General features: G+C 44.3%; 1 protein-coding gene across 1 annotated transcript in view; it reads right to left on the bottom strand.

Annotated features, from left to right (window-relative positions):
- Window positions 1-18,544, bottom strand: part of NAA15 (N-alpha-acetyltransferase 15, NatA auxiliary subunit) — a 102,221-nt gene extending 83,677 nt beyond the window's left edge. Inside the window, exon 1 of the mRNA XM_073572116.1 lies at window positions 18,256-18,544. Within this exon, the coding sequence (XP_073428217.1) occupies window positions 18,256-18,309 (54 nt within the window). The 5' untranslated portion in view covers window positions 18,310-18,544. The remainder of the gene's footprint in view (window positions 1-18,255) is intronic.
- Between the last annotated feature and the right edge of the window lie 918 nt (window positions 18,545-19,462).

The following is a 19,462-nucleotide window of genomic DNA, read 5'->3' as shown; positions in this document are numbered from 1 at the left end:
CCAAGACAAGTACACGCATCACCAGAACACTTCAACAAACGTCAATGGAGTCTAGTTGTGGCTTACTTCCCTTCGGTCAGTGAAATCATATGCATGTGGTGTCACACTGGGCGTAGGTATGTATGGGGCGGGTAGAGACAGCTATTTATCATGTTATTTTCTAGCCATGTGTGTATGGGGGACATTGAAGTAACCTCTACTGGTAACGTACAAAAGACAAAACAACGAGCAGAAATCTTTTATAATGTAATTATGAGACGAGGTTCAACCAGTTATAGGTGGCTGCACGCTGAGGATCGGGTCATACTGACAGCACGTGGCGCCCAACTCTTTATTGCTTTTGGTCCTTTTCGTTTTGTTTTTGGCAGTTTTCTCCTAACTTAAATTAATTGTCCATTTTTATTTTCTTAGTTTGCCATATTGCGTAGTTTCACAGTTTCCAGATGTTTTTGACCGATTTAACAATTGTGACTTTTTAAAAAGCCACAAATTTTGGTGCAAATTTTCTCCATTCCCCCCAGTGTGATTTCATGTATGCCTGTTATGTTGGTGTAAAACAATTTACACTATTTGGTAAAATGTGCTGCAAAGTTGCAAAATACTGAAGACAAGAATAAAGACTTTTTTGTTTCTTTTGCACAAAATTCAAGAACAGCGTGCATCTCTTTGAAGATTTTGGCACAAAAAACGGCACCCAAACAAGACAAAGGACTTAACACAGAAGATAACCTGGGGCTATGGACTTTCTACAATTGCCACAAGCAGGGCTGTGGAGTCGGTGTAAAATGGACTGATACCAAAAATAAATCTAAAAAATTGGATACAGTAGTAGAATGCAGGATGTGCTGTAAATGTTTTTATAATAATTTGGGAAAGTTATGAAAAGTCCTATAAATGTCTGTTCTGTTCCTGATCTCAGCCTTTAGTAGAGATGAATCTGTGCTGCACTTTATGTACATGCTCAGTAGTGACCAGTGCTGTGGAGTCGGGAATAGGGGAAATGTCCTATAAATGTCTGTTCTGTCCCTGATCTCGGCTGTTATGTGAGATGAATCTGTGCTGCACTTTATGCACATGCTCAGTAGTGACCAGTGCTGTGGGGTCAGGAGTCAGGGAAATGTCCTATGTCTGTTCTGTTCCTGATCACAGCCTTTAGTAGAGAGGAATCTGTGCTGCACTTTATGTACATGCTCAGTAGTGACCAGTGCTGTGGGGTCGGGAGTCAGGGAAATGTCTGTCCTGTTCCTGATCTCGGCTGTTAGCTGAGATGAATCTGTGCTGCAGTGCCAGAAGACTGGAGAAGAGCAAATGTTGTTCCTATCTTCAAAAAGGGGAAGAAGGTGGACCCAGGCAACTATAGGCCGATGAATCTGACTTCTATACCAGGAAAGATCTTTGAACAAATTATTAAACAACATGTATGTCAATACCTGGATAAGAATGAAGTGATTAAACAGTCAGCATGGGTTTGTAACTAATAAGTCATGTCAGACTAACTTAATTTCCTTCTATGACGGCTACACTGATTGGGTGGATCAAGGAAATGCTGTAGATATAGTATATCTTGACTTCAGCAAAGCATTTGACAAAGTCTCTCATACAATCCTTATTGAAAAAATGACTAAGTATGGAATGGACAAGGCAACTGTTAGGTGGATTCATAACTGGCTTAGTGATCGGACCCAAACAGTGGTCGTAAATGGCTGCACATCCAGTTGGAAGAATGTTTCAAGTGGGGTACCACAGGGCTCTGTCCTGGGCCCTGTATTGTTCAACATCTTTATCAACGATTTAGATGAAGGAATTGAGGGTAAACTAATTAAATTTGCTGATGACACAAAGCTAGGAGGGATAGCTAATACTAGAGAAGAGAGAGAGAGGATTCAAAAAGATATAAATAAACTGGAGAAGTGGGCAGCAACTAACAGAATGGTTTTTAACAGGGAGAAATGCAAAGTACTACATCTGGGCAATAAAAATGAAAAAAGCATATACAGAATGGGAGGAATAGGGCTAAGTGACAGCACATGTGAAAAAGACTTGGGTATACTAATAGATCACAGACTGAATATGAGTCAACAGTGTGATGCAGCAGCAAAAAAGGCAAATGCAATTCTAGGATGCATTAACAGAAGCATACAGTCTAGATCACGTGAAGTCATTATTTCCCTCTACTCCTCTTTGGTCAGACCTCATCTGGAATATTGTGTCCAGTTTTGGGCACCACATTTTAAAAAAGACATCAACAAACTGGAGCAAGTTCAGAAAAGAGCGACCAGAATGGTGACCGGTCTGCAAACCCTGTCTTATGAGGAAAGGTTGCAGGATTTGGGAATGTTTAGTTTGCAAAAGAGAAGACTGAGAGGAGACTTAATAGCTGTCTACAAATATCTAAAGGGCTGTCACATTGTAGAAGGATCAACTTTATTCTCATTTGCACAAGGAAAGACTAGAAGCAATGGGATGAAACTGAATGGGAGGAGACACAGATTAGATATTAGAAAAAACTTTTTGACAGTTAGAGTGATCAATGAGTGGAACAGGCTGCCACGAGAAGTGGTGAGTTCTCCTTCAATGGAAGTCTTCAAACAGAGGCTGGACAGACATCTGACTGGGATGATTTAGGGAATCCTGCTTTGAGCAGGGGGTTGGACCAGATGGCACAGGAGGTCCCTTCCAACTCTACGATTCTATGCACTTTATGCACATGCTCAGTACTGACCAGTGCTGTGGAGTTGGGGTCAGGGAAATTGAGGAGTCAGAGGTTTTGCTTACCGACTTCCACAGCCCTAGTTTCGGTGGTCAGGCCAGTTTTCAAGCAGCTCTGAAAACTAATCGAGCTTGTCCTTTTCATTAGACCTTGTATATGCATTTTTTGAATGTAAAGAACAAAAGTTTTCCAGTGATCTAGTTTCCCTTTTGTCAACAGGTGCGTGATTTTGGGAGCCATGTTTCTGTACACCTATACCACGGCTTGTTTAGTACATGTGTTTTGGCCATTTAAGAGTGGCCTGAAGAAAAACTGTATTCCAGGGGGCAATCCTATAGCTCACTGCAGAATGCACAAGATGAGAAAGATTTCACCTTGGGCAGCACATGACTCCCTACTGTATCGCATGCAGCAAGTAAACAGCGCAGTGAGATCTATCATCTCAATGGAGAGTGGGCGGCAGACTTCTTGCTTTCTGCTGTGATAACAGAATAGCTTGCCCTTGAAGCTTTTCTCAGCATCAGCTATATAAAATCACATCATATGCAACTATGAAGCATTCCCCTCTCACAACAGTGCACTCTTAAAAAAAAAAAAATCCTATCCTGATAGTCTTAACAATTCATTTTACATTATTTTATGTGCATTACAGGTAATGTGAAGAATATAAAACATTTACATAAAAAGTTTTGCACATACAGTTGTGGCCAAAAGTATTGACACCCCTGCAATTCTGTCAGATAATACTGTTTCTTCCTGAAAATGATTGCAAACACAAATTCTTTGGTATTATTATCTTCATTTGTCTTAAATGAAAAAACACAAAAGAGAATGAAGCAAAAAGCAAAACATTGATCATTTCACACAAAACTCCAAAAATGGGCCAGACAGAAGTATTGGCACCCTCAGCCTACTACTTGGTTGCACAACCTTTAGGCAAAATAACTGCGACCAACCGCTTCCGGTAACCATCAATGAGTTTCTTACAATGCTCTGCTGGAATTTTAGACCATTCTTCTTTGGCAAACTGCTCCAGGTCCCTGATATTTGAAGGGTGCCTTCTCCAAACTGCCATTTTTAGATCTCTCCACAGGTGTTCTATGGGATTCAGGTCTGGACTCATTGCTGGCCACCTTAGCAGTCTCCAGTGCTTTCTCTCAAACCATTTTCTAGTGCTTTTTGAAGTGTATTTTGGGTCATTGTCCTGCTGGAAGACCCATTACCTCTGAGGGAGACCGAGCTTTCTCACACTGGGCCCTACATTATGCTGCAAAATTTGTTGGTAGTCTTCTGACTTCATAATGCCATGCACACGGTCAAGTAGTCCAGTGCCAGAGGCAGCAAAGCAACCCCAAAACATCAGGGAACCTCCACCATGTTTGACTGTAGGGACCGTGTTCTTTTCTTTGAATGCCTCTTTTTTTCGCCAGTAAACTCTATGTTGATGCCTTTGCCCAAAAAGCTCTACTTTTGTCTCATCTGACCAGAGAACATTCTTCCAAAATGTTTTAGGCTTTTTCAGGCAAGTTTTGGCAAACTCCAGTCTGGCTTTTTTATGTCTCGGGGTAAGAAGTGGGGTCTTCCTGGGTCTCCTACCATACAGTCCCTTTTCATTCAGACGCCGACGGATAGTACGGGTTGACACTGTTGCACCCTCGGACTGCAGGGCAGCTTGAACTTGTTTGGATGTTAGTTGAGGTTCTTTATCCAACATCCGCACAATCTTGCGTTGAAATCTCTTGCCAATTTTTCTTTTCCGTCCACATCTAGGGAGGTTAGCCACAGTGCCATGGGCTTTAAACTTCTTGATGACACTGCGCACGGTAGACACAGGAACATTCAGGTCTTTGGAGATGGACTTGTAGCCTTGAGATTGCTCATGCTTCCTCACAATTTGGTTTCTCAAGTCCTCAGACAGTTCTTTGGTCTTCTTTCTTTTCTCCATGCTCAATGTGGTACACACAAGGACACAGGACAGAGGTTGAGTCAACTTTACTCCATGTCAACTGGCTGCAAGTGTGATTTAGTTATTGCCAACACCTGTTAGGCGCCACAGGTAAGTTACAGGTGCTGTTAATTACACAAATTAGAGAAGCATCACATGATTTTTCGAACAGTGCCAATACTTTTGTCCACCCTCTTATGTTTGGTGTGGAATTATATCCAATTTGGCTTTAGGACAATTTTTTTTGTGTTTTTTCATTTAAGACAAATTAAATGAAGATAATAATACCAAAGAATGTGTTTGCAATCATTTTCAGGAAGAAACTGAGTATTATCTGACAGAATTGCAGGGGTGTCAATACTTTTGAACACAACTGTAGTTGAATGGACCACAGACGGGGTAAGTGGAGACCAACGAGAAAACAGGTGGAGGGTTAAAAATACAGTCCACAAGACCCGGCTCCATATATTACCGCAAGTGCTGCGCTCCATTAAGGATACCCGGTGCCAAAGCTGAGGTGTTCCCAGGACATTAGTTCAATTGTTGTGTCCTGCATATTCGTATCATACAGCCCCTAGGACACCATGTTGCATCCGACTGCTACGAGGTGAGGTACATAGGATGTGGGACATTTCTGGCAAACACCACATGCCTGTGACAGCAGTGTGCAACTCTATCTATATGACATAGATATGCTGTATACCTACATCTGTATATGTGTTCGTAGAAACTGATACCAGAACTGATCCCTTAAATTTCTATTGGATGGTGGTGCCCAGCCATCCATCTGCCCTTGTGACAGACTGAACCTAGACCTAGATCAGAAACTGGGGTCTCGGCCCTTGTGCACATTTATGTCAATTGACATATGGATGGGTTTTAACACTAGAGGTTAGGACCGTCTTGAATAGGGTCATCGTGATGTAGTGGATTGCTCTAAGCTTTTTTTTAATCCAAAATTATATTAACCAAGTACCCTCTGTTATTTTCAAGCACTAACGCTATTTATTTACTCCTAGAACAACCTTTTCTTGAATTAAATGTTTGGCCCCGATAAAGTAATAAAGCCTATATTCACCTCCCGTGCCGTTCCCACAGTCTCCTTGTGCAGTCTTGTGACCCATGACCCTGGCGCCTAATTAGCGCCAGCGTCACTGTCCCCGCTTATGTATAGATTGAACATGAAGAGAAGCCAGAGATCAGCTTCAGCCTGGACTTCCTCTTCAAGTCCAATCCATACGTAAGCTGGGACAGTGACGCTGGCACTGATTAGGCTCCGGGGACACGAGTCACAACACCGCAAGCAGACACTGCGGGAACAGCGCAGGAGTCGAATATAGACTTTATTATTTTATCAGGGCCGAACATTTAGCTTAAGAAGGGGTTGTCCTAGTAGTGGACAACTCCTTTAAGCGTTCCAGGGGTTTGCATAATAAAAGAAATCTAAACTTATCACACACTGTTCTTTTGCTTGGCTGATATTGTGAAGGCTGCAGCGGTCACGTAAGATTTTTTTTAACCCCTTAACGACCGCCGATACACATAACAGTGGTCATTAACCCTTTCGCGCCTGAGCCTGTTTTTGCCTTCGTGACCAGGCCAATTTTTTCAATTCTGACCAGTGTCACTTTATGAGGCCATAACTCTAGAACGCTTCAACGGATCCTGCTGATTCTCACATTGTTTTCTCATGACATATTGTACTTCAGGATAGTGGTAAAATTTCTTAGATATGAACTGCGCTTATATGTTAAAAAAAATCGAAATTTGGCAAAAATTTTGAAAATTTTGCAATTTTCAAACTTTTAATTTTTATGCCCTTAAATCAGAGAGTGATATCGCACAAAATAGTTAATAAATAACATTTCCCACATGTCTACTTTACATCTGCACAATTTTGGAAACATAATTTTTTTTTTTTTTGGAAGTTATAAGGGTTAAAAGTTGACCAGCGATTTCTCATTTTTACAACACCATTTTTTTTAGGGACCACCTCACATTTGAAGTGAGTTTGGGGGGTCAATATGACAGAAAATACCCAAAAGTGACACCATTCTAAAAACTGCACCTCTCAATGTACTCAAAACCACATTCAAGAAGTTTATTAACCCTTCAGGTGCTTCACATGAATGAATGGAATGTGGAAGGAAAAAATAAACATTTAACTTTTTTTCACAAACATTTTACTTCAGAACCATTTTTTTTATTTTCACAAGTGTAAAAACAGAAAATGAACCACAAAATTTTTTGTGCAATTTCTCCCAAATACGCCGATACCCCGTATGTGGGGCTAAACCACTGTTTGAGCACACGGCAGAGCTCAGAAAGGAAGGAGTGCCGTTTGACTTTTTCAATGCAGAATTGGCTGGAATTGAGATAGGACGCCATGTCGCATTTGGAGAGCCCCTAATGTGCCTAAACAGTGGAAACCCCCACAAGTGACCCCATTTTGGAAACTAGACCCCTTAAAGAACTTATCTAGATGTGTCGTGAGCACTTTGAACCTCCAAGTGCTTCACAGAAGTTTATAACGTAGAGCCATGAAAATAAAAAACCATTTTTGTTCCACAAACATGATCTTTTAGCCCCCAATTTTTTATTTTCACAAGGGTAACAGGAGAAATTGGACCCCAAAAGTTGTTGTCCAATTTGTCCCGAGTACACTGGTACCCCATATGTGGAAGAAAACTACTGTTTGGGCACACGGTGGGGATCGGAAGGGAAGTAGTGACGTTTTGGAATGCAGACTTTGATGGAATGGTCTGCGGGTGTCATGTCGCATTTGGAGAGCCCCTGATGTGCCTAAACAGTGGAAATCCTCCACAAGTGACCCCTTTTTGGAAACTAGACCCCCCCAAGGAACTTATCTAGATGTGTGGTGAGCACTTTGAACCCCCAAGTGTTTCACTAAAGTTTATAATGTAGAGCCGTGCAAATAAAAAAATCATTTTTTTTCCACAAAAATGATCTTTTAGCTCCCAATTTTTATTTTCACAAGGGTAACAGGAGAAATTGGACCCTAAGAGTTGTTGTCCAATTTGTCCTGAGTACGCTGGTACCCCACATGTGGGGGGGGGACCACTGTTTGGGCACACGGTGGGGCTCGTAAGGGAAGTAGTGACGTTCTTGAATGCAGACTTTGATGGAATGGTCTGCGGGCGTCATATTGCATTTACAGAGCCCCTGATGTACCTAAACAGTGGAAACCCCCAATTCGAATTCCAACCCTAGCCCTAACCCTAGCCCTAACCCTAGCCTGCCTACCTGTTTTTTTTCTTTACTTTTTTTTTTATTTTTGTGTTTTTTATTTTTTGTATTTTTGACTCATAGTAACACCACTTCTCCTCTGATCTCACACTGGCAGATGATCAGAGGAGAAGCAGCGTTATTATGTGACAAGATCGCTGCCCGGCACATAGTAACGCCACTTCTCCTCTGATCTCACACTGACAGATGATCAGAGGAGAAGCAGCGTTACTGTGTGACAAGATCGCTGCCTGACACAGCTGTGCCAGGCAGCGATCAGCTGTGCCAGGCAGCGATCTAGTCACACTGTAACGCTGCTTCACCTCTGCTTATCTGTCAGCATGAGCTCAGAGGAGAAGTCGCGTTATGAGGGAGATCGCCGGGAAACAAGCAGCTTTCCCAGCGAGCTCTCTCATTGGCTGCTGTGACGCGACGTCATCAGGACCTGAACCAATCAGGTCTCGATGACGTCGGGGGTCCCAGCATGCATTGTGCACCGGGATCCCCGCGTTATAAGGTATGAGGGGGTCCCGGGGGGCACAAAACCGCCGACAGTAGATAAACGTCGGCGCTGCACAAAGCCCAGCAAGCGCCAACGTTTATCTACTGTGGGCGGTCGCAAAGAGGTTAAGGGTACTTATTCCCTCACTGCCGTTTTAAAACAGTGATGGGGATTAAGGGAATAGCGTCACCCAGCGGTGGCGATTTCTGCGGGTGTCAGCTGTACATGACAGCTGACACCTTGCAGTATCGTCCCCAGCCGGTTTGCAACCGATCGGGGTCGATTAACCCCTTAAATACCGCTGACAACTGCGACAGCTGCATTTAAGATGTTGCAAGGGGGTCACAAAGAACAAAAATCCATTTTGCCACTCAAAAAGTAGTGTTTCTGATAAAACTAAACAAACATGCGTACACAAAATTCGTATCACCGCATCCCTAACTACCCATTCTATAAAACTGGCACGTTATGTATTCTGTTTGGTGAACGCCGTAAAAAAAAATTTAAAAAAATCACGCCAAAAATGTTGCTTTTTCATCATACTGACTCAAAAAAAGAGTGCATGCAAAGCTATAAAAAAGTCATATGTAAAAAAACAAATGGTGCAACTGAAAATGCCAACCCATCTCGAAAAAAAAAAAAAAAAAAACAACAAGCTATAATACGGCTCATTCGGCAAAGAATAAAAAAAATTTACAGCACTCAGAATATGATAATGCAAAAACAAATTCATCTTGCTAAAATATTGTTTCAGTGTGTAAAAATAGCAAAGCATAAAAAAAACAAACAAAAAAAAATATATATAAATCTGGTATCGCTGTAATCGTACCGACCCGATGAACAAATCGGTCTTATCACTTTTACCGAATGGTGAATGGCACAAAAAATTATTTAAAATAAAAACAATAACTGAATTGCTGGCTTTCGTTCATTCTGTGTCTGAAAAACCTGAATAAAAAGCTATCAAAAAATATCCAAAACGGAGCGCCAAAACGGTACCAAAAAAATCTGGAGCTCGTTCTGCAAAAAATAAGCCCTCATACAGCTCTGTACTTTTTTTTTTAAATAAAAATTATTTTTCTGGGCAAAATCTAAAAAAAAAAAAAAAACCCTGTTATCGCTGTAATTAACCGACTTGAAAGAATAAATCCACCTGATCACTTATACCGCACAGTGAACTGTGCAAAAATAAAAAGAACTATTCTTGTACTGCTGTTTATTTGTTAATTCTACCTCCCAAAAATCAGAATAAATGCCCTGCTCACATTTATCCTGAGCTCTCCGCTGATTTCTTACATCTGGGTTTCTGAGTAAATTCCCCAAAACCATGATTCAGACAAAACCCTGGACAGAACCACTCATTTATCAGGCAGATGGAGTCACTTTTGACTGTTCTCTGTTCTGGAGATGTCACTTTTTATAGGCGTTACTTTAGTGCATAAATGTGGGCGGCCACAGATCTGTGCACGCCTAAAAAGATGGATGCCAAACTTAGTACGAAGTGTCTCCATCTGCCTCAATATGGTGAGTGGTTCCATTGGGGTTTTCAGTCGGAAACGCATTTTTTGTAGGGTTTACATCAGGGGTCTCAAACACGCGGCCCCTGAGGCAGGCATCTGCGGCCCGCAGTGCACCACATGTCTCACTCCCTGAGGCAGGGAGAAGGCACGCATTCAGGAGCGGCGATGGCATTGCCTGTTCTGTGTGCACACACTGCACAGGACCAGTGATGAGGTCACAGGAGGGGGAGGAGTCAGGGGTCACATGATCAGGGGCCTCAGTGTGTGCAGGATGGACGCTGCTGTCTGTGTGCTGGTTGTCATGGTACTGGATGAAGGTAAGTTTATGCGTGGGGTCAGGAGGGGTTTACAGGGTGGATAGAGCAGAGCCCTGTGTGTACAAGGTGTATGGAGCAGAGCCGTGTGTGTACAAGGTGTACGGAGCCCTGTGTGTACGAGGTGTTTGGAGCGGAGCAGTGTGTACGAGGTGTATGGAGCAGAGCCGTGTGTGTAAGAGGTGTATGGAGCCCTGTGTGTACGAGGTGTACGGAGCGAAGCCGCGCGTATAAAGGGTGAATTAAGTTTGAAAGGAACCCCCAGCTCAATTTTTTTTTTTATTTTTTTTTTCTTACTCTGCCGAATTTGAGACCCCTGGTTTACATGGAAACCCCAAGGCAAGTGCTCAGCGTAGAACACAAGAATGTGATCCAGCCTTATTCTGGAAACAATTGAAAATTATTATGTATCCCAAAATGTTGCTAATAAAAACCTTAAATTATCCCAAACAAAACCAGCCCCAATCAAGTCCATCATCTGTCACTGGAACTATAGGGGGCTCCTACATTACTAGTAGAACAAAGACACTGGAAAAATAACATGGCTCTCACCCCCTCAAATAAAATCCAGAGAATTCTGTGCTCCCAAATCCCCTGAGCCCCACTGTGCCTAAACCACCGTAAGCGGCCACATGTTTGGCATTATTGTAAGGGAGAGAAGGCACTTAATTTATGGGTGCGTATTGCTAGAGGCACAAGCTGGGCACAATGTGGCGCTACACTGTATGAGGGCACAATGTTTGGGTACTAAACTGGCAGATTTGCATTTCTCCAGAAAAAAATCCTGGCGTGGATATTACTAAACAGTCACTGCAGTTTCTACAATGGGGTCACTTGCTTTTTTTCTGCTGTTCTGGCACCTTCGGGGCTCAGCAAATATCGCCCGTATACTACTCTAGCAAAATCTGTGCCCCAAAAGCCTTCTCAGCTCTGACGTGTGGCCCAACAGTAATTTCTGATGACATATGTAGCAGCACCGCATTCGGGAGAAATTGCGCTATCAATTGTGGGGTCTAGTTTCACGTATTAACCCTCGTGTACCTGACAAATTTACAGCAAATACAAAAACTACATTTTTACCACTAAAATCTTATATTTCCACATCTCAAGTTTATAATATTCTGAGGCACCTATAGGTTCAAAATACTCACTACACCCCCCCAGATGAATTCTTTGAGGGCCTAGTTTCAAAAATGGGGTCACTAGTGTGGGGGGGTTTCTGCTGTTTTCACATCTCAGGGGCTCTGTAACTGCAACATTGCACTCACAATCTATCCCAGGCAAATAGCGCTCTTTCCTTTCCTAGCCGTGCCATGTTCACAAGCAGAAGTTTTTGACCATATATGGGGCATAGTCGCGTTCGGGACAAATTGCCCAAAAAATTTTGGGGTCCATTTTCTCCTATTACACATTGAGAAAATTACAAATTTGAGGTTAAAACAACATTTTCAGGAAAAAATGAAAATGTTTAATACGACGAACCAATGTTAACAAATTCTGTATATTACCTGTGGGTTTGAAATGCTCCCTATACCCCTGGAAAAAAATCCTTGAGTGTTCGGGAGTTGTCACTATTTAGGCACATCAGGGGCTCTCCAAAGGCGACATGGCATCCGCTCTCGATTTCAGCCATTTTTGTGTTAAAAAGTCAAACGTGCTACTTCCCTTCAGAGATCAATCCAAGGATTGCGATGTGACCCTTGCGCGAATAATACAGCCACCTGACCATTAAAATGTAATCTATGGAGCCTTGTTCTGACGGTCCATAGACTTGCATTGTAAAAGCCACTCACCAAGTCACCAGAGCCCAGTGTGACCAGGAGAGTCTGCAGAGCAGTGACGTCACCGAGAAGAGGAGCAGAAAGGAGCTGGATCTCGGAGAAAGCAGCAACAGGTGAGAATATCAATACACTCACACCAAATTGCAAGCCCATATATACACACATTTAATGAATAGAAAACATAATGGAATTGCTTGATTAAGTTAGGAGACCAGAGGAAGACACGGGGTTGAGAACGAACAAATGGCACCAGCCTGTGAGTTAAGTGTATACTTTATCTAATTTATGCAGCACCCTGCCACTGCTGGGGTGAACAGAGAGATTACACACACACACACACACACACACACACACACACACACATACAAATTTTTATAACATGATACTAAATGGTTATGAACAGAAATCATTGCATAGTAAGAATAAAAACATGAAACATCATTACAGGTAAGGCTATGTGCACACGCTGCGGTTTTTGCTGCAGTTCTGCTGCGTTTTTGGCCGCAGTAGTACTGCAGACAGTGTACAGTAGCATGTAAATCTATGTGATTTACATTCTGCAGTGCACATGCTGCGGATTTTTAACTGCAGAAAAGCTGCGGTTTTGAATCCACAGAAAGAAATGACATGTCAATTCTTTTTTGCGGATTCTGCTGCGGTTTACCATCTCCTCCATTGTAGAGATGATAAACCGCAGATCATTTTACCTGCAGATTTAGCAAAATCTGCACGGAAAATTCCACAGCAGAATCTGCAACGTGTGCGCACAGCCAACTTTTTTTTCTTCCCTTTAAGGCTATGTGCACACGCTGCGGATTGGTCTACGGATTTTTTATCTGCGGAACCGCAGGTAAACCTGCAGGTATAAATGACCTGCGGTTTTACCTGTGGTTTATCATCTCTACAATGGAGGAGATGGTAAACCGCAGCAGAATCCGCAGAAAAGAATTGACATGTCATTTCTTTCTGCGGATTCAAAACCGCATGTCAATTCTTTTCTGCGGATTCTGCTGCGGTTTACCATCTCCTCCATTGTAGAAATGATAAACCGCAGGCCAATCCGCAGAGTGTGCACATAGCCTTAAAGGGAAGAAAAAAAAAATTTGGCTGTGTGCACACGTTACAGAGTCTGCTGTGGAATTTTCCACGCAGATTTTGCTAAATCTGCAGGTAAAATGACCTGCGTTTTACCTGCAGATTTAGTGCAGTTTTTGTACGGGTTTTCCACCTGCGGAGTTCTATACTGGAGCAGATGTAAAACTGCAGCAGATCTGCACAAAAGTGACATGCTGTAGTTTTAAATCCGCACCAAATCTGCACGGAAAATTCTGCAGCATGTGCACAGCGGTTTTTGCTTTACATAGCCTTAAAAGGTACTGTATATCACCTGTAGTTCAGCAGGGCCAAATCTGCTGCAGAACTGCAGAATAATCCGCACCGTGTGCACACACCCTTAAAAAGTATATCAGGAAGAAAAGATTGGGCAGAAAAAAAAAGTCCCAAGCAGTTCATACCTGGCATACCTGTACATGTGGATAATGCAGAGATACAATTTACTATGTGGGTGGATGCAGAAGATGCTGAGCCAGCATTATCCCAGCTGCTGTAACACTTGAGGCTTGTTTCTGCCTCCCATGAGAGGTACATGAGCAGGAAGCATAATGTGCTCAGGCTCACGGAGAGTGCCAACCCGCGATGAATAAGGGCCACAGCCTGCTAGCAGCACAAGGCACTGTACTAATCTCACACTGCATCCTTGTTATTTGGTGGGGGAAGGATACAAGAGACCCAGGGTCCCCTCAAATAATACGCCCCACTCCAGGAACCTACTTTACTGTGCAAAAGAAAAGGACAATGTCCATGTTGTGTTCAGCCCTAGTAATACTACAGCGGTGACTGCAGGACATGGGCCCAATAAGTCGGTCATATCCAACATCAGGACATTACATTCATACAAATACTGTGGGGCCACGCTCTATACGGCTGTATACAGACAGCCCCTCTAATAGGAGAAGTAGTGCGGGCACTGACCGCACTCCATGCAGTCTCTTGGTAACTGATTGTAACCCGCTGCCAACAGAGAATCCACTCACAAGTCTGAATTGCACATGGCAAATCTCAGGAACAACGAGCATTAGAAAGGGCTGTCCGACCCCCAAAAAAGTTGTTTTACATCTAAATTAATTACATTTTGTAATTATATCATAATTTTTCCAGATTGTTGCTGACATAAATAGGGAATTCTCCCTGGTTTGGTGTCTGCATGTGACAAGTGGCATGCAATAAAAACAACCTGTCACAAAAAGGTCAAAAGTGGCCAGTGTTTACTCTTATTTTATACCCTCTGTTGCCCTGAGGGTGCAGGGTTAATTTTTCTCAAATCTACCATACAGTTCCAGAGATACTTTTTATAATGTGGTCTTGACAATGGGGCATGGCTCACAGATTTTCGGGCACGGGGGTGGGGGTGCACCTTGTGGGTTCTCTGGAGGCACGCCTCACAGGCCACTCAGCATCATATCCAGTGAGCAAAAAAATACTCAACAACCGGGTGTAAAATAAAAGCAAACACTAGCCACTTCTGCCCTGGTCACAGGTCCTCCACAGCTATTTGGCTCAGGTCATTAGCCAGCCACCTTGTCCATAGTAGCCATAATGGTATTGAACTGTAGCCAATAGCACTTTCCATACACATCACTGGTAATGTGCAGGCACAGGAGCTCCCATCTACGACAAAAATCAGGGAGTAGAACGGACAAGTACTGAAACTAAGACAGCTGGGCAGCCATCAAAGTACCCCAGAAAGTTTCATCAATTTGCATCTCCAATAAATAAAACAAAAAGAGGAATCACATATTTCCTCAAAATTCTAGAAAAACGACAACTGTGATGTACTCATGGGTAAAATGGCCCTAGGCTTGTGTGTGCCACCGGCCCCTACTGGGCCAGGGACTGATATGTGACAGATGTTATCACTGGGGCTGGCATCTACTGGGATAAGTCTCAGACACTGTAGACTACGTTCCTACAATGAGCTTTTGCTGTGTTTTTGATATTGCAGAATTTCTGCACCTAATATTTAAATTAGGTTACTTTGCCTTTTATCATTGTGTTTTTATTGCATTTTTGATGCTGTGTTTTTGTCTCTGTTTGGCATGTCATGCTTTAAATAAAGCTGCTTTGTTTTTGATACTGTTTTTTTTACTTTGACAAAACTTTATTGGCACACTTAGGTGCAGATTACATGCACTTTTGATGCGTTTCCGCCACGGAACCACACTAAAGACACACGTTTCTGCATCTAATGTTAGTTTTATGGGGAAATCTGCACAGAAGAAAATCAGTGTACCAGCTAGAGAAACTTACAATCTTGTGGATTTGAAAAACACACCGCAGGTCAGTTTATGCAGTGTTAAAAAGAAGTGCAGTGGGTGTGAGATTTCTATAACTCCCATCCACTTTGCTCGAACTGTAAGACCGGGTGCCCACGATCAGGAAGTAGCAGCGCTTTGGACGCAGCACATGTCCGCTGTGTCCAGAGCGCTGCCGGCTATTGAACGCAGGTGAATCCACATATGTTCACTGAACCGTGCGGATTCACCGTGTTCAATAAACTCTATGTGTGAAATTTATGTTGCGGAGACGCTAGTAAATGGACATGCTGCGGTTTTGAAATCCCATCCACTATGCTGTAACATCTAGCCGCTGCGGGTTTGACACTCCATAAGTTGCAAGCCTCAACCCCGCAGCAACTCCGGATCGTGGGCACATACCCTAAGACACGGAGCTTTTGATGCAGCAATAATACACAGCGTCAAAAACACACAAAAAGCTTGTTGTGGGACCATAAAAACTGAGCATATACGACATTTGTCCACAATGGGAACCCGATGTAAATACACATATCCCAATGCTTTTCTATACATAGGCTCATGGGAAAAAAAACTGAGTCTGCTGCGCTTTCCTGCAGATTTAAATGCAGATGCACACTAAGGAGACGGAGGCCAAAAGGGCACTCGGCTGGCCCCCATCTGGTGAATGGAAATGTACAGAAAACGTAAAAAATCTGAGTACATATACTCTTAGCCCGCGTATGTATCCGTATCTGTGCACGGAGTCAGTATACTTGGCCTATAGGAGCGGTGCTTACTCTACTTCTGGAATCTATATAGTGTATACACAGCATGGCCGAAGACAAGCGGCAGCGGTGAAAGATCACTGAACTAACAGTTTTTTATTTTCCAATGTGTGAATGACGGGCATGCATTAACCATGTATTACACATCTATGGGAAATATGTAACACGACAATAAACTTTATAATACAGGAAAGGGGGTCTTACAATCACTCAAGTGGAGAGGGTGGGCTGCTATTAGTGTTACACAAAAATGACAGCTCCTCACTGAACACCAGTACCAAGTCGTAATGAAAAATACAAAATTCCTCCAAGTCATCATGTTATAATATATTTTGGTGCAATATCTGCACCCCATATAATAAAGGCATTGCAAAAATAGCGACTCAATATGGCAAAAAAGAGAGAACTAGAGTCAATGCTATATATAAAAAGACTTTATCCTTTATTCGAAACCAGTATACAACATGATGAGCTCCCTACATGGCCTGGGCCACACAAAGGCCGCATGTTCACCAACAGTGGATCAGAACTAAGACTAGCCAAGTATCGCTCCAGCGTGAGGATTCGACACAATCTAACGTACAGAGGGGCGACCCTTCCCTATTAACAGTAATAAGAATTGGGCATCCTGTGTTCCCATGACAACCTGATCGAGGAGTTCATGCTGAGGGTAGAGTTGAGGGCTATTACATGGCTACAGTCAGTGTCACACCATGATCACCCAGCACTATGTATGGCTAAGGTCTAGTAGGGCACATGGACATAGTGGTGCAGGCCTGAGCCAGAACAGGCCGCTGCTTGTATGTGGGCCTCTCATAGTCAGATTCAAGATGTTCTCATATCACATGGACGAACAATCATCTGCCGGGCCCTCAGTCTACATAAAATCAGTTGTGATAAATAAAGTATTAATTACTGCAGCTCCTGCCCCTTATTTACAGGCTGCAGCAGTCATCATATGTACAGCTGATCACTGGGCTCGATGGTCTTGTATCATCATATGTACAGCCAATCAATGGGCTCTATGGTCTCTGCCATCACTGATTGGCTGCAGCAGTCATCATATGTACAGCTGATCACTGGGCTCGATGGTCTTGTATCATCATATGTACAGCCAATCAATGGGCTCTATGGTCTCTGCCATCACTCATTGGCTGCAGCAGTCATCATATATACAGTTGATCACTGGGCTCGATGGTCTTGTGTCATCATATCTACAGCCAATCACTGGGCTCTGCCATCAGACTGGCTGCAGATGTGATGACCGCTGCAGCCAATCACTGACGGCAGAGACCAGTGATTAGCTGTAGATGTAATGACTGCTTTATACAGTCACTGGTCTCTGCCATCAATGATTGGCTGTGCACTTGATGACGGCTGCAGCCAATCGCTAGTCAACGGTCTTGTGCCATCACATCTAGTCAAACAGCAGGTCTATGGTCTCTGCCATCAATGATTGGCTGTAGATGTGATGACAGCTGCAGCCAATCACTGGGTACTGTGGTCTCTGCCATCACTGATTGGCTGCAGCAGTCATCATATATACAGTTGATCACTGGGCTCGATGGTCGTGTCATCATATCTACAGCCAATCACTGGGCTCTGCCATCAGATTGGCTGCAGATGTGATGACCGCTGCAGCCAATCACTGACGGCAGAGACCAGTGATTGGCTGTAGACGTAATGACTGCTGTATACAATCACTGGTCTCTGCCATCAATGATTGGCTGTGTACATGATGACGGCTGCAGCCAATCCCTAGGCTTAACGGTCTTGTGTCATCACATCTAGAGTCAAACAGCAGGCCTATGGTCTCTGCCATCAATTACTGGCTGTAGATGTGATGACAGCTGCAGCCAATCACTGGGTACTGTGGTCTCTGCCATCACTGATTGGCTGCAGCAGTCATCTCATGTCCAGCCAATCGCTGGGCTCGGAGTCACGTGCTGTAGACGGGATGTCACCGCTGACAATGCCTGGCAGTGGGCAGCCCGCACACTGTGCAGCAGGCAGCCGTCAGTGAGGCCGAGCACAGGCCGCTGGGCAGGACGGGCCGGTAATGGCAGCTCCTACTCCACGCGCACATAGCCCCTGCTCACCAGGATCCTCTTGAACAGCGCGTTCTCCTTGGGCGGGAGGCTGACACTCGGCATTTCGCGGCCGCTCCTCACCCGTCCACACGGACTCGTACAGCGTCCGCTCCTCCTGTCCTACACCGGGGACTCACGGTGGGCGCCTGGGACTAGACAGCAGTTCCCGGTCCGGCTGCTTCCTCTCCTCCGCCCCAGCCGTCAGGGCCCCGGCCGAGTAGTTCACGTGGTAACAGAACAGACCCGACAAGAAGCAGAGACCAAAATGGCGGAAGGAGGAGGGACGGCTTCCCGGGTCACAGGGAGGTCCGCGCCTGCGCCGTGACCCGCCACTTCCGCTGCACCTAGCCACTCCCACACCACACTCCCGGGCCGGTGGCGCACGTGTGCGGACTGGTAATTGCTGGCACAGCACGGTCCCCTCTTCTTCCCTAGAAAAATGACCCATGTTGGCCAGGTTCACACCACTATAAAGAATCGCGTGTGGACCGGTTATTGCTCGCACTGTCAGACTGTGGCCGGGTTCACACCACTATAAAGAATCGCGTGCGGACCGGTTATTGCTCGCACTGTCAGACTGTGGCCGGGTTCACACCACTATAAAGAATCGCGTGCGGACCGGTTATTGCTCGCACTGTCAGACTGTGGCCGGGTTCACACCACTATAAAGAATCGCGTGCGGACCGGTTATTGCTCGCACTGTCAGACTGTGGCCGGGTTCACACCACTATAAAGAATCGCGTGCGGACCGGTTATTGCTCGCACTGTCAGACTGTGGCCGGGTTCACACCACTATAAAGAATCGCGTGCGGACCGGTTATTGCTCGCACTGGCAGACTGGCCGGGTTCACACCACTATAAAGAATCGCGTGCGGACCGGTTATTGCTCGCACTGTCAGACTGTGGCCGGGTTCACACCACTATAAAGAATCGCGTGCGGACCGGTTATTGCTCGCACTGTCAGACTGTGGCCAGGTTCACACCACTATAAAGAATCGCGTGCGGACCGGTTATTGCTCGCACTGTCAGACTGTGGCCGGGTTCACACCACTATAAAGAATCGCGTGCGGACCGGTTATTGCTCGCACTGTCAGACTGTGGCCGGGTTCACACCACTATAAAGAATCGCGTGCGGACCGGTTATTGCTCGCACTGTCAGACTGTGGCCGGGTTCACACCACTATAAAGAATCGCGTGCGGACCGGTTATTGCTCGC

The sequence above is a fragment of the Dendrobates tinctorius genome, unplaced genomic scaffold (genome assembly GCF_039654945.1).
Source record: "Dendrobates tinctorius isolate UK_male_01 unplaced genomic scaffold, ASM3965494v1 ptg000030l, whole genome shotgun sequence".
In the NCBI taxonomy this organism is placed as follows: domain Eukaryota; kingdom Metazoa; phylum Chordata; class Amphibia; order Anura; family Dendrobatidae; genus Dendrobates; species Dendrobates tinctorius.
The sequence above is the reverse complement of the archived record's forward strand: the minus strand, read 5'-3'. Positions and strand labels throughout refer to the sequence as shown.